This window comes from Salvia splendens, chromosome 4 (genome assembly GCF_004379255.2).
Source record: "Salvia splendens isolate huo1 chromosome 4, SspV2, whole genome shotgun sequence".
Lineage (NCBI taxonomy): Eukaryota > Viridiplantae > Streptophyta > Magnoliopsida > Lamiales > Lamiaceae > Salvia > Salvia splendens.
The window spans coordinates 28,658,634-28,672,608 of NC_056035.1; the positions used below are offsets into that span (position 1 = coordinate 28,658,634).

The window sequence follows — 13,975 nt, forward strand, 5'->3', positions numbered from 1 at the left end:
TATAAAAGCTAGACAACAATCTATAGATTGTTGTATAGTGTATTAGATATTGCTGGACGAGAAAATTTACCCTTGAACATTTTTTATGATTGTCACATGGCAGTTGATTATTCGTCCACATGTACAAATGATTGGCTAGGAATGGTGGTATTGTGTTACTTTAAGAGGTATTGTCGTTTTAACGCACCCCATATAACCAATATATAAATGTGAGATCTTTATTCCACTAACTTTTCAACTCACTTTTCTTCACATTTTTTTAAACTCGTGTCGAGTCAAACTTGGACAATATATCATGGACGGATGGAATATATAACTATCTTGATTTAAATTATTTTTTCACACAACACATATCAAATTAAAGATAATTTAATAAGGATTTCAACGAGATCCTACATGAATTGTGTCGGAATCCAACGATGTCAAAGATAATTTAATAAGTATTCGAACGATGTCAAAATTTGAAAAAAATTTCATGAATTTTCGTATTCTTCAAGAAGCAGATAATATCAATACAACTAACATAATATGTCGCTAATGCTTGTATAATGTCAATATGAAATTGTGTTGACATTGTCATATCTTCGTGTTGATATATTTAATACACTATATTGACATTGAGTTCATAAATTTGATAATTGTTATTATCTTTTAAATATTGAAAAATGAAAAATGAAAAATGAAATTACACAAGACAATTTATAGACAATTAGATCTCTAGAATCTTATGGTCTTAAATTAGTTGTAATTAACAATTAAGGGATGAGTTAGTAATTGGTCACACCTCATAAAAGAGGATACTTCAACATCATTTATCCCATATTAAAATGACGTAAGAAACATTCAAGGATATCTCTATAAAAGAGAAACAACCAAGAATAATTTCATACAATTCATAGGCCAACAAATAAATGTGGGCTATTATGAAATTCTAGTATTAATATACTTACGAAAATTGATTTTTATATATAAAATAATTTTATAAATTTTTTTAGAAATCAACCAAAAATTGAGATAATTATCACATACATATAAAATGTTTGACTAATATTTCAAATTAGTATCTAAAGTTTCAAGTTTACATATGTTAAAAAACTTTTATTTATATTTTAAGTTGATATAAAAATGGCCAAACGAAGATTGAAAAATAAATAGAGTGAATTACAAAAATGGTACTTAATCTTTCATTTTCGCATATAAATGGTACCTGATCTTTATTTTATATCGTTTTTGGTATCTATAAATTATATTTTTGGTACATGATGCAATTTTTACCCCAAAATGCCCTCTAAACAAATACATTTTTTTGTTTATGTCATAGAGGATATTTTGGGCATACTAAAAACTAGTAATAAAAGTGATATTATAATATTTTCTTTCATTCTTCTCACTCTTTATACTAATATTATTAATCCATATTAATATTATTATTTTGATGTTATAAATTAATATTTTTATAATACTAAAAACTAGTAAATAAATAATTATTGTATAATTATTTAAATTATGAATCATATAATATTATATAATAATAATAATAATAATTATTATTATTTATATTAAATTAATAACTAACCAATGTAGTCTTCATAAAAATTTAAAATTGTGAATTGTATTCATAATGATATAAAGAGTTAGAAAATTTTTAGTTAGGTGTTTCAACCCTAAAATGAGTATAAAATAATTTAATAAAATATATTCAATTGATTTAATTACTTTAAATAATTAATTTGGTTAGGTGTTTTATTCTTGATTTATGTATTATGAATGTAATTAGATGATGTATAAAAGACTAAAAAGAATGAAGAAAAAGAAGAGAAAAGAAAAAAAAGAAGAAACACAAACTAAGGTGAAAATAGAAAGAAGAAAGGAAGATAAAATATTAAAAAGAAAGAAGAAATTGAAGAAAAAGAAAGAAGAAGAAACTAAAGAATAAAAACACAAATAAGAAAGGAAGGAAAAAAATCACATGTTTGTTATTATTTAATTGAAATTTCCAAAAGTATCCTTCATAATCAAAATATCACATGTTTAGTACATATGATTATTTTTGTCATGTGGTACCAAAAACGGTACTCCCTACGTCTCAAAAGAATATGCATTTTGGGACCATCACAAGTTTTAATGTAAAATTGGTAAAGTAAGAGAGAAGTAGAGAGAAAAGGTAAATAAATGTATTGTTAGTGGAGAATGAGTCCCACCTCATTAGAGAGAAAAGACTTTCCAAGAATAGAAAGTGCATATTCTTGTGGGACGGACTAAAAAGGAAAGAGTGCATATTCTTGAGGGACAGACGAAGTATAAAATAAAGATCAAGTACCATTCATGTGCAAAAGTGAAAGATTAGGTACCATTTATGTAGTTTACTCCAATAAATATGGAATGTAATCTCTCAGTCTCAAGGTAGTTGAGACATTTCTTCTGGGCACTGAATATAAGAAATTGATTAGTTAAAGATTAAAGTAGAGATAATAAAATAAGAAAGATAATACTCCCTTCGTCCCAACTAAGTTGATACAAAACTTTTGGGCACGAAGATTAGGAAATTGTGTTGTAAAATAGGAAAGATGAATAAAGTAGTAAAGATAAAGAGATAGTAAAGTAGGTGATATAATAAAGTAAGAGTGATTGAATGATTTATTTTTTGTCAAAAATAAAATGACTCAGCTTAGTTGGGATATCCCAAAAAAGAAATACGATTCAACTTAGTTAGGACGGAAGGAGTACTAAATTAAAAAAGATAATAAAATAAAAGAGATATAAAAAAATAAAATAAAAAATGAATAAAGATTTTATTAAAAAAATAACTCAACAAGGACAAAAAAAAATCTGAACCAACTTGAGATTATTAATTTATACAAATTTGAAACTTTTAGTTATCATTTTGAATTTGAAAATATTGGTAAAATATTTCAAATATTACTATACAACTTTGTGTCAGTGTTGTGAAATGAAAAACCTAATTTTTGCATCTTAAATCCGATTTATTAAAATATAATTGGATTGCTTGTTTGAGAGGAAACCAAATAACCAATCCATGAGTCAATTGAAGGTGAGTTTTCTTCCCCACCAAGAATTCTTGACTATAAACATCCGTCTTCTGCAGAGAAGAGTCGAAGAAGAAATGGGCATCATAAAGAGCGGCTTCTCATTCATTGTGGGGACTGCTTGCGGAGTTTACATCGCCCAGAATTACAACGTCCCTAATGTTCGGAAGCTTTTCAACACTAGCCTCGTCGTCGCCAAGCACATCGAGGAGAATTACCGCAAGCCCAAGAAGCGCGACGATGATGAATAGACCACAATTCATACTCCCTTCGATCTGATTTTTATGTTTTATACTTCAATTTTAGATTCCCCTGTGCAATTGAAGGGGTTCAATTTTATTTTTTTTAGATTAGGGCTTGAAAAACTTTTGAGGTGTTTATAAAGATTTTGATGGTTACTGTGTTCAATGTTGAGTATTGGAAACTTGGATTCGTGTGTTGTTTCTCTTCGTTGCTTTTTAATGCTAACTTGCTTCTGAATGGATGAATGATAATCAAGTTTTCTATTTGAGTTGAGCCTATGTTTGGGAAAGGTTGTTTGTGGTTCAGCATTGAGCTTTTGGTGATTCCTTTGCCTGCAAATGCAATATGTTTGGTGGTGTTGCTTTAATGCCAAATTGATTCTGTAAGGATAAATGATTAAGAAATCTTTGTATTGGAGCTGATGTTTAGCCTATACTTTGGCATCGGTGGTTCGTCATCTTGGTTCAGCATTGTGCTGTTGGTGATTCTTATATAAATTACTCTATAAGAAGGTAATGATATTACTGCTTGCCACTTATTTTGTAGAGTTGTAAGGAATGACACTTCTTTTGCTCATATATCATCCCTTTGAGATCTTCTCTGATGCTGTGTTTTCCTTCCAAGCCAATGGAGAGAAGCAATTCTTTGGTTTTGGATTAGTGAAATCTTCTAGTATTAAGAATCACCACACTAAAAGCTTAGATTATAGCTCTGTCACATGTAATGTGTTAAAAATTGGACACGCTGATACCATATTAGAAATGAGCCACTTACCCCTTACAAGGCATCATAAGGAGGGAGGGTTATCCGCACTTATATAGATGAGATGGGATTTTCACCAAGTCGATGTGAGAGATTTTAACAGAATGTTAATGAGCTATAATCAATCAATCTACAGTTTTGGGAATTTTTCCTAAAGTGATGCACATCCCTTATTGCAATGAAAAGTTATGCTATTGAAACAGATAAGCATGTACAAAAAAACATGTCTGTTTTCACCCCACTTACTTTCTGATCTTATTAGCTTGGATTTGGATGACAAAATAGGAATCTGATGGCTGAAGATAGCAGGACATGGGGAAATGCATTAGCTAATGGGTCACAGTTTCATTGTTGTGGTTCAAAATAATCTCCTACTGGTAAGGGGAGTTGGGCATAAAAAGATGAATGATTTACCTTGAGAACACAGATAAACTTGTGAAACTATTTTCATCCATAATTTGTATTTTGCTTGCATATCCTTATGGAACAGTTTCAGTCTGTAGACTGACTATTAGTTCACCTCAGGAAGAAACATGTCATGCTTTAAATTTTGGGGTGTCAAATTCATCTATTCATGGTATGGAAATGTTTTTTTTGAGGCTTTAGTATATTGTCTTGTAGTATATCTATTTCCTCTTGAATTGTGTTTGTGGAAATATTTGCTCATTAACTAGTAAATACTCCCCCCGTTCCACTCTAAGTGGAGCATTTCTTATTCACGGGATTTTATGCAGTGTTATTTTGTGAGTTAAGTGGAGAGAGAATAAAGTAAGAGAAGAGAAAGTAGAACGAGTGATGTTTTCATTTTAAGAAATGTGTCATTTAGAGTGGGACATCCCAAAAAGGTAAATGTGTCACTTAGAGTGGGATGGGGGGAGTATGTTTTTTTTGAAGGATGTTCCCTTTCCATGCAGGTTAAACGCTCTAGAAAGGGCTTTCAAGTTTCAGATATTTTCCTTTGTATGAAATTAATTAGTTTCTAAAAGTAAAGAAAATTGAAACTGCTTCTGAATCACAAGTTATCTCATATTGAGATATATGGAGTTAGGATTCAGAAATAGAGAATGACAATAGACCTGTAGTGCTTTCAAGTCATGGTTGCTTATATGTTTTATATCCTATCTCAGATTTTGTTGGCTTAGTCTTAGCATCTTTTCACCTAGATATGTATCTGATATTCATTGTGTACCAGCTTTAATATGAGAGAGAATTAACTTGCTTATGTAATTAAATGGTGTTCTTACTTAGCATTTGATAAAGTGACAGGGAAGTTTCTTTACTTGCCTTAAATGACACTGATTTTCACGTAAAGTTTAGAAGCTCGTCCTATACACGCACATAGCTAAACAGCAACTTTATGTATTTGTATTAATGTGTAAACTTTATGTATCAACACGCCAAATGATATGACTCTATACATACTTCTCTACTATTTTATTCTAATCGATGTTGAGGCACAAGTCAGGAGAAGAACTACTTGTTGTACAAGACTCCTGACGTAGCAGATCATTCTCCTTGCCCACCGCACGCCATTTGTTAATGCATGCCATTTTGTTTGGACTTGAACTCAGGGAGGAGCAGGAGCTAAGAATCTCCAATATCTTTTCTGTTTTGCCTAGTAGAAGTATAGCACTGCGAACGCTTTCCTCTCTCTGTTCAATGGAACTCTGGTGGCATTTTAGCGATATGGCATGCTGTAAGTTGGTAAGGCAAGCGCCTATTATGTCAGTGATCATGGCGGTAAGATTCTCAAACATTGCCTTACTGCATTCATGTGATCTATTTTCAGTTTCAAGCAGAAGGGTTTGGCATATTCTGTACATCGAATTTGCAGCCAAAACCTTGACGGGCCACTTTGAAGGATTGTACTTTAAACAACCAAGTGTGTCATTCTGTCTCAACTCTGAAAACATGTTTTTTGCTATGTCTGAAAGCTCTTGAATTGTGTCTCTTGGGCTCTTTTCCTGCAGTGCCAACTGACGGAGATCCATGTCGAGCCACCTGTAATGAAGGTCAACCCCTCCCCACACGATCTCTGCTGCTTTCCTGACATTCGTCAAGTCTTCATTAGCATCAAGGTTGTTTTCTATGAATCTAACATATTTAAGGCCTTGATGCACAGATTTCATCAGCCCTTTTAGGGATTGAAAGTTGGTGTTACTCGTTGCAACTGCAATGCTCGTCAGCGTCACTAGAGGAAGAGCCCAGCTGTAGGGAGGCTCTTCAGAATCCAATGAAGGAACCTGGTAGCTGTCAAATTTATGTACCCCTTCAAACCCTCTTGACGGATTGAGAGTCTCCATTAGTTCTGTGAGCTGTCTCGGCTGCTTTCGTCTCCCCATTCTAACCCAGTGTCCAATGGCGTCCCTGTCATTTTCCATCATCACGTCTACCAGCTCATCCTCTCCTTCAAGGTGCAGAACATAACTGCTGAGATCCAGTTTGCAATTGCCTCTCGAATCCGAATCTGTATCAGAGTTCACAATTGTGTTGTGGCATTTAACCAACGCAACAAGTTTCTTGCAGCAACGATGTATTTTTATCAACTGGCTAACGAAGATGATTGATATTCGCCCGACTATCTTGCTCAAGATCACCATTGCTTTCTGGATGAAAATGCATATATCTAATACCTTGTCCTTTACGGCATGCACAAGCTTTCTACTGCTTCGGCCGCATACTGACAAATCCAGCGGAAGCGCTCTGAGTTGGTACAGCTTCTGAACCCAGTAACCCTCTACTGATAATAACCCGTGTTTGCTTCCGTGTTTCATTCTCTTCGGGCACCTAAACTTAATCGCAATGAACCATCTCGTTGCAGGGGCAATCGTTCCTCCCACGACCGCCGCTGCCTGAGTCGCCAGTATCAACGCAGTCGACCACTTGTAGTCCGACTCCCCTTCACAGAATCTGAATCCCCACGGCATCAGGTAGCTACGAAGCACAGCCTCTCCCAGAGTAACCGCGGTGAGGAGGCAGAACGCCCCTGACGCGGTGCAAGTCGCCAAACGCCCCATCACGAACTGAGGGCTGCAGGTATGTGCCATCATCCAATGCCTAGCCAGATCATCTCTCATAATCCGAGTTATCGAAAGACTGCAACTGGTCGTTTCACGTTCCTTCATTGCCACTAAATACTTCTTGCTGTACTTAATATCCAGCACACACTTGGTTGCAGGAATCGCAATCGACGAAGCGATCACGATCGAGAACAACACGACCATCAGGGACATCACGACCACATGCTCGTACCAGAACACGTAAACGACCCCGGTGCCCATCTGGATGCAAACATTGACAATGACAGTGACAACAAGGATCCCAAGAGCCACCACATTCATCATGAGCTCTTTAGTCTCCATGGCTCCTAACGAAGGCATGGAGTTTCCGATGGTGGTGCAGATGAAGGCGGTGCTGCTGAGCTTTGCCAGCTGATCGTGGGCCTGGGGCATCGACGTGTTGAGATCAACCGCGAGCTTGACCGCAACGCCTATGAGAGTGAGAGTCGTTGCGTTGAGAGCGAAGAACTTGCAAGGGAACCAGAACTTCCTGTAGCGGAAGCCGTGGAAGGCGTCTATCACCATAGCTATCGCGCAAGCTGCGGACGCTGCTACGACGTAGAGGCCGATCCACGGCATCGGCTCGTTGAATCTCGAGTCATCCAGTATTCCATTGATGGTGCACCCAATCTTGCCCATGTGGTCTAGTAGTATTTACTCAAATTTGGGTTGAATGTTGAATAATTATTGGTATTGAAGTGGTTTGGGTTAGTGGAGCGTGTTGAACGTTGAAACTTCAATTTTCAATATCAGATGCATCCAAAGTTGATGACATTGATGATGATGTTTACTCAAACAATTGGAAGAAGTAATTATTTGAGTGAAGACAATTATTATTTGCTCTAACTTTTTTCCTTTTATAGTAAAGTACTTAAAGTAGAAAGTGAATAAAGTAGAAAGAATAAAGTAATAGATAGTAAAGTAAGAAAAAGAAAAAAGTTACTATATAAGGAAATGACTCAACTATGAGGGAATTTTCCAAAATGGAAAAATGATTCAACTATGGAGAAACGGAGGGAGTAGTCCCTCCGTCCTCCATAGGAATCTCGGTTCATTTTTACTTTAAATGATAGATACATTTTCACTTTACACTAACTCATTCCACTCAGTATTATAAAACTAATGCATAAAAATGGGTTCACATTTTATTATCTTTTCTCATCCATTTTTTTTTATATTTTTTAAAACTCATGCCGAACTCAAATGGAATTCTTAATGGTTGATGAAAGAAGTAATTATACTACATCAAGTTTGTTGAGTCACGATTGACTTTTCACCTAGTATATTTTTCTATTATAAATGTGTGATACTTACATTTTTCAAAATCTTCTGGAGAAATTCTTCTATGCAAGAAACAACTTTTTAGATTTCCAAATTAAAGTTCTCTTTTTGTCTATTTTTCTTTTAACTTAAAACAATTTTATTAATTAATTTTATTTATCGTGTCTTTCTTTATTCTTTGTTTATTATTTATTTTATTTAATCTTATACTTTATTCTATTTTTATTGAATTCATTAAACTTTATTTTCTTGAAGTGTTGAAAAGAAACTTCTATAATTAACTTGGGATAGTATTTGAGCTTTATTTTATAGTAGTATCTATTACAAAAAGAAATTTTCGTAACACAACATCAAGATGTGTATAGACGAACTACTGGCCCAGAATTGTCAATGATAACGCATTTGGTCTATTACATCTCTTGGATTGAATTAGATGTGACGTTTACTTTGGAAAAAATGCAAATTCAAAAAGGACATACTAATCTTAGATAAGTATGTCTCACTCTTATTAAGGTGTTCGCCTTTTGCTTTAGCCAGATGCCAGAAATAATTCTGGATCAGATATATAGGTGGTAGGCCACACAAATACATAATTCAATTTGTCTGTTCAGTCAGCATGATTTGGTTCACAAGTTTATAAAAAATATGCCTTAATGTACTGTGTTGACCAAAACACCCCATACTCCTTCTTCCTCTTCGGTTTCATCTCACATTCCTCCGCTGCCACCGCGCCACTCCCTCCGGCGGTCGTTGGAGCTAGATACCATCTTCAAACTCCTTTTGCATCTCTTCTTCCTCATCAATTTCTCACTCTTCGCCTCGATCGGCGCCGACGCTGCCGCTTCCTCACCGCTGTTGAAGTTGAGGGGCTCGATCGATTAAATTCTTCGCCGATTTTGGCCAATTCTTCTCCGTCCGCTTGTTTGTCCCGGTTCTATAGCGAGAGATATTTGATGCCAGAAATGCTTCCCGAATAAGCAAAAAACAAAAAAAAGTTCAGAGTTTATGTGATGGATCGTAGTCGCCATAGATTCTTAACTATGGAGTGAGGTATGTACAGATTTCCGACAACGGAGGGAGGGATGTATTCAACACCGGCTGTGCGACGGATTTGGGGGTAGAGCTGAATCAAATTTCAAAACGAGGGATGAAGAGATACACGTGGAAGTGCAGGGTTAAAGATGTAAATTCGTGGCCAATTCTTGGGATGACGTATGCATCCAGATTTAAAAACCACGATTTTTGAAAGATTTTTATCTGCACATTTGTGGAATGCACAGTGCGGGCCCATCAATTGTCGAGGGCCGCCCATATATTTAACTGATACACCGAACGCCATAAATTGTCAAGAAATGAGACCATTTCTGCCCATATCTGATAAACCGAACGCGTCAATGTTCATTGCTATTGTTAAAGTGGATACACCTAGAGGCGCCTACGGTTCCGGAACCGGCGGTTACGGTTCGGAACCACCTGTTCCGGTTTTGGAAATTGTCGAACATGAACCAAACCGCGAGGGTGATTCGCGGTTACAGTTCCGGTTCCGGTTCCAAAACCGCCGGTTTCGGTTTCGGTTCCAAACCAGCGGTTTTTTACGGTTTTTCACGGTTCTAAACTGTCGGTTTTTTGCGGTTCCAGCTGTTTTTCGCGGTTCCGGTTTGGAACGGCCCGGATCCGGCGGTTCCGGTTCGAAATTTTTTTAACCTGAACCGAACCACGGTTCAAAAATCGACGGTTTTGATTCAGGTAAATTCTCATGGTTTCATTTCGGAACCGTAACCGGCGGTTATGGTTTCAGTTTTAACCGCAGGTTCGGTAAACCTTGGGCAGGTCTAGATACACCTTACCAACATACTGAGTGGAAAAAATAAAAGAGAAGGTTGTTGAAACATAAAAAAAACACATGACTAAGTCTGATATGGAGTGGGACCCTAATGCTGAACTACTCAAACTTCCAAAAATAGCAAGAAATGTCACTAATTCTTGACATTTCAAGTTGTTCAGTTTCTCATTTATATTTCTTGAAAGTCCTCCGAATCATAGAAGGCTCGCACTTGTTCATTCAATAATGTTCGCTTCGTCCCCTAAACACAACGATCATTTTCTTTTATATTTATCCCATAAAAATATTTTATTTCTATTTATGAAAAGTTCTCCCAAATTCATTATCATGCTGTTTATTTACAATTTATACTAAGAGGAATCACCATTAAACATTAATAATAATGTGACCCATTAAACCGCACCAAGAATTGGATAAGATGTTACCCCTTCCTTTTTTTCAATTCCCCCCAAATTGCACAAATTAATGGCAAGGGGCATGAAGTGGCTTTTTGAAAATATTGGAAGGTGTTTTTTGTCATCACAAATTCACAATCAGGCATTATTGAAATTATCAAATTTGCGGTTCCCAAACTGGAAAACTAAACACGTACTACTATACACTTCAATTCGGTGGGCCATCCCTTTCGTAAATGGCACGCATTTCAATTCTGTTAATAAATGTACTCCATCCGTCCTACTAAAATAATTCACTTTCCTTTTTAATTTTTCTTATATAAGATGAACCATTATTGAAAATAAAAATCTCTTTATCTCTATTTTATTTCATTTTTTTCCTACTTTATTTTTTCCAACTAACACATACAATAAAACTGCATAACATCTTATGTCGCCCAAATAAGATGTCATCTTCTTTGAGACGGATGGAGTATATGAGATGCTCGAGAGAAGTATCTATACTCTTCCATCCGCAATTAGGAGTCCCATTTAATTTCAATATAGATTTAAAGAAATGTCACAGCCGCCCTTACTAAGGATCGTAAAGACGGGGAACTCGTGATTAGGGGAGGAACTAAGAAGCGGGAAAGAAATGAGGGAAGCAATAAAAGACAACAATAAATGACGATATTTAATATGAAACTCAATTAACTTCCAAAAGAATTATTTTAGTCTATCAAATAATTAAGCAGCAGGTAAATGTCTCGAGGTACTTAATGGTATAGAACTGTATAGAGTAATGTGAAAAACTTTTAGAAAATACTTTCAAACAAGGCAGCGGAAAATAAGTATCTAGGGAGAGTCATAGGACGACGTCTATGTATGAAGACACGACGCATCCGGGAATTCCTAAGGCTCAACTCAATATCCGCCGCAACATCACTGCTCAACCTGCACATTTTAAAAGAAATGCAGGGCTGAGTACTTAATATACTCAGCGGGCTCATGCCGAAAACATTTGATAAAAGTTATGTCATCCATACCATAGTGAACTCGAATTTTACGTTTAGAAAAGAAATATCATCGAGTATCACAAAAACAGTTTCATAGTCTGCCCAGACAATCAATCTCCCCACTTTCTCAACAATCCAACAATCACATTATCTTTCCACAGTACGACGAAAGTGTAGCCACACTATTCGCCCACGAAACCGGCCGACTAGCAAGGACGGCTCCCGATCCTACCGGTGTACACAGCCTAATAGGGTTTGCGGCCCTACTCAGACCCGAATTCGTTTCACACATAGCCCTATAGCCTAACGGAGCAAGCTCAAACGAACTAGGCATCTGGCAACAATCTCAACATCAAAACAACCATGGCATGACATAACACTTTAAACCACCCTTATAACTCCGTAATCATACTTTTGAAAAAGTAAAAGAGTTTAGTAAAAGAAAGCCCACCTCGCTTGCTTATACACACAATTCACAACTTTAATGCAACCCTTGCTCTTTGTACCCACGTACGCACAACAACCCTTGTCAACACCATAACACAATCAGTTTTTCCATCAACACATTTATCATGCATGCCCTATCGTTCCTTTCATCGTTTTCTTATATTGTCCATCCCAAACGTTCACCAACATAAACGAAACGAACACTCTAGCATACATCAACGTGCAACACATAATCACATCATAGGATACGTTCCTTATCCACACATGTATCATGTAATGCATTCAAAGCTTGTCAACAAAGCTTATTTCAACAAAACTAGAATCTGGCAGAACAGCGCAGTATTTTTGTAAAAATCATTAAAATTCCATCAGATCTCATATGAAGCTAAAATTTGGTCACCACACAGTAGACACATAAAGGTTTGTCCAGTTAAAATTCCACACCAAAATCATATCTTTTGATTGGTCAAAATAAAAACGAAACTCACTGGATGAAACATAATTTCTGGCAGGACTGCGCAGTTAAATTGAAAAATTCGTTATAAGTTCGTCCGTCATCAATTGAAGCTGAAATTTTGACACGACACAGAAGACATCTGAAACTTCATCCAGTTAAAAAGGTCGAAATAAGATCGTTTGATTAGTCAAAAACTCATCGGAACCTACTGTCTGAACACAACAGTTTTCATGCTCAACATTCACAAACCCTAGTTTGTCTATCATACATTCACACATACATATTCATGCTTCCAACACATATTCATGCTTCCAACACATATTCATGCTTCAAAACGAGATTACAACCATGCTTTCATAATCACACATAACATTCACCAATGATTCAACCACACACTTACACACACACAAACATACACGCACACACATAAACATCCTTGTGCAACCATCCTTCCCAGCAAAATAATTCTTAGATTTACGATTCTCCACTCACTATATGCATGAGGGGTTCAAAAATTATGGATTCAATGGAAAGAATGAGAGGGATGAATCAAAGTATACCTTTCCCTTGAAAAACAATCGGTAAGAATGACGAATGATACGATTCTTCGATGAATCTTGAGTTTCCAACTCCAAAACGAAGCAAGAACAAGGAATTGGTGAAGGATTTGTTGAGAGGGAGAAGAAAGGGAGGGAGGCGTGTGGGAGAGGAGAGGGAGAGAGGGAGGAGTGGGTTAGGGTTAGGGTTTTTTTCAATTTATAGTCTAGGATTAATCACACAATTAAATAAAACAATTAAAATTGTGGGAGAATAAAATAGAGGTCAATGAATAAATCCCACAATTTAAATGAAAATGGCCGTGTAGTGTGGGGGAAAGGGTTTTCGAAATTATGCTATTTAATTAGCATAGAAATTGATTTGGTATTTACTTGGAGAGAAATATACTCACAAATTAGGTAAAAAGATATTGAGCATCCCATAAATAAGGTAACAAAATAATCCAAGAATTCTCCAAGTAGGAGGGGGGGGGGGCGTGTAAAATAGAGAGTAGTCAAAGGAAATATTTAAATCCACCAATTAAGTAGGAATATGATTTAAATTTGGTAATTTCTTGTGGGAAAGACTCCCATAAAATAGGTAACAATTAATTTAATTCCACAAGGAAAATGAAAGGCATATGGGGCGAAAATTATATGGTCTTAAAGATGGAAAGAGTCAAATCCTAATTAAAGTAGGATGTGGAGAGATTTAATTGGATTTTAATTCAAGGAAGGAAATAAACAAAGTACCAATTAAATCTGCAAAATAATTCCTTCTCCTAAACAATAGGAGATTTTTGAAAATCCCAAGGAATGGGGCAAGGGTCGAAAATTATGTAGAATAAATTAGGGGTATTTTGGTTTTGGATTTAATTTGGATAAATATCCCAAAATAATTAATTAAATC

At 35.7% G+C, this 13,975-nt stretch overlaps 2 protein-coding genes across 3 annotated transcripts; one reads left to right on the forward strand and one right to left on the reverse strand.

Moving 5' to 3' along the window:
• Positions 1–3,304: 3,304 nt before the first annotated feature.
• On the forward strand, positions 3,305–6,168 carry LOC121799324. Of its 2 annotated transcripts, XM_042198649.1 has the most exons (4): positions 3,305–4,629; positions 5,624–5,748; positions 5,842–5,934; positions 6,023–6,168. In XM_042198649.1, the coding sequence occupies exons 1-4, from the start codon at positions 4,586–4,588 to the stop codon at positions 6,100–6,102; spliced, it is 342 nt and encodes a 113-aa protein (XP_042054583.1). In that variant the 5' UTR covers positions 3,305–4,585; the 3' UTR covers positions 6,103–6,168. The 2 variants fall into 2 exon arrangements, with proteins under 2 accessions (XP_042054583.1, XP_042054582.1); XM_042198648.1 differs by having other exon boundaries at positions 5,624–5,934.
• On the reverse strand, positions 6,139–7,750 carry LOC121800922. Its single transcript, XM_042200411.1, has 2 exons — positions 6,214–7,750; positions 6,139–6,146 (listed from the first exon to the last, which is right to left on the reverse strand). The coding sequence occupies exons 1-2, from the start codon at positions 7,748–7,750 to the stop codon at positions 6,139–6,141; spliced, it is 1,545 nt and encodes a 514-aa protein (XP_042056345.1).
• Between the last annotated feature and the right edge of the window lie 6,225 nt (positions 7,751–13,975).

Coding starts and splice junctions, on each gene's coding strand:
- LOC121799324 (XM_042198648.1), top strand. CDS start 4,586: ATGTCATGCTTTAAATTTTGGGGTGTCAAATTCATCTATTCATG. Junction 4,630..5,623: donor GTCAAATTCATCTATTCATG/GTATGGAAATGT, acceptor ACTTGAACTCAG/GGAGGAGCAGGAGCTAAGAA. Junction 5,935..6,022: donor ATTGTACTTTAAACAACCAA/GTGTGTCATTCT, acceptor CTTTTCCTGCAG/TGCCAACTGACGGAGATCCA.
- LOC121800922 (XM_042200411.1), bottom strand. CDS start 7,750: ATGGGCAAGATTGGGTGCACCATCAATGGAATACTGGATGACTCGAGA.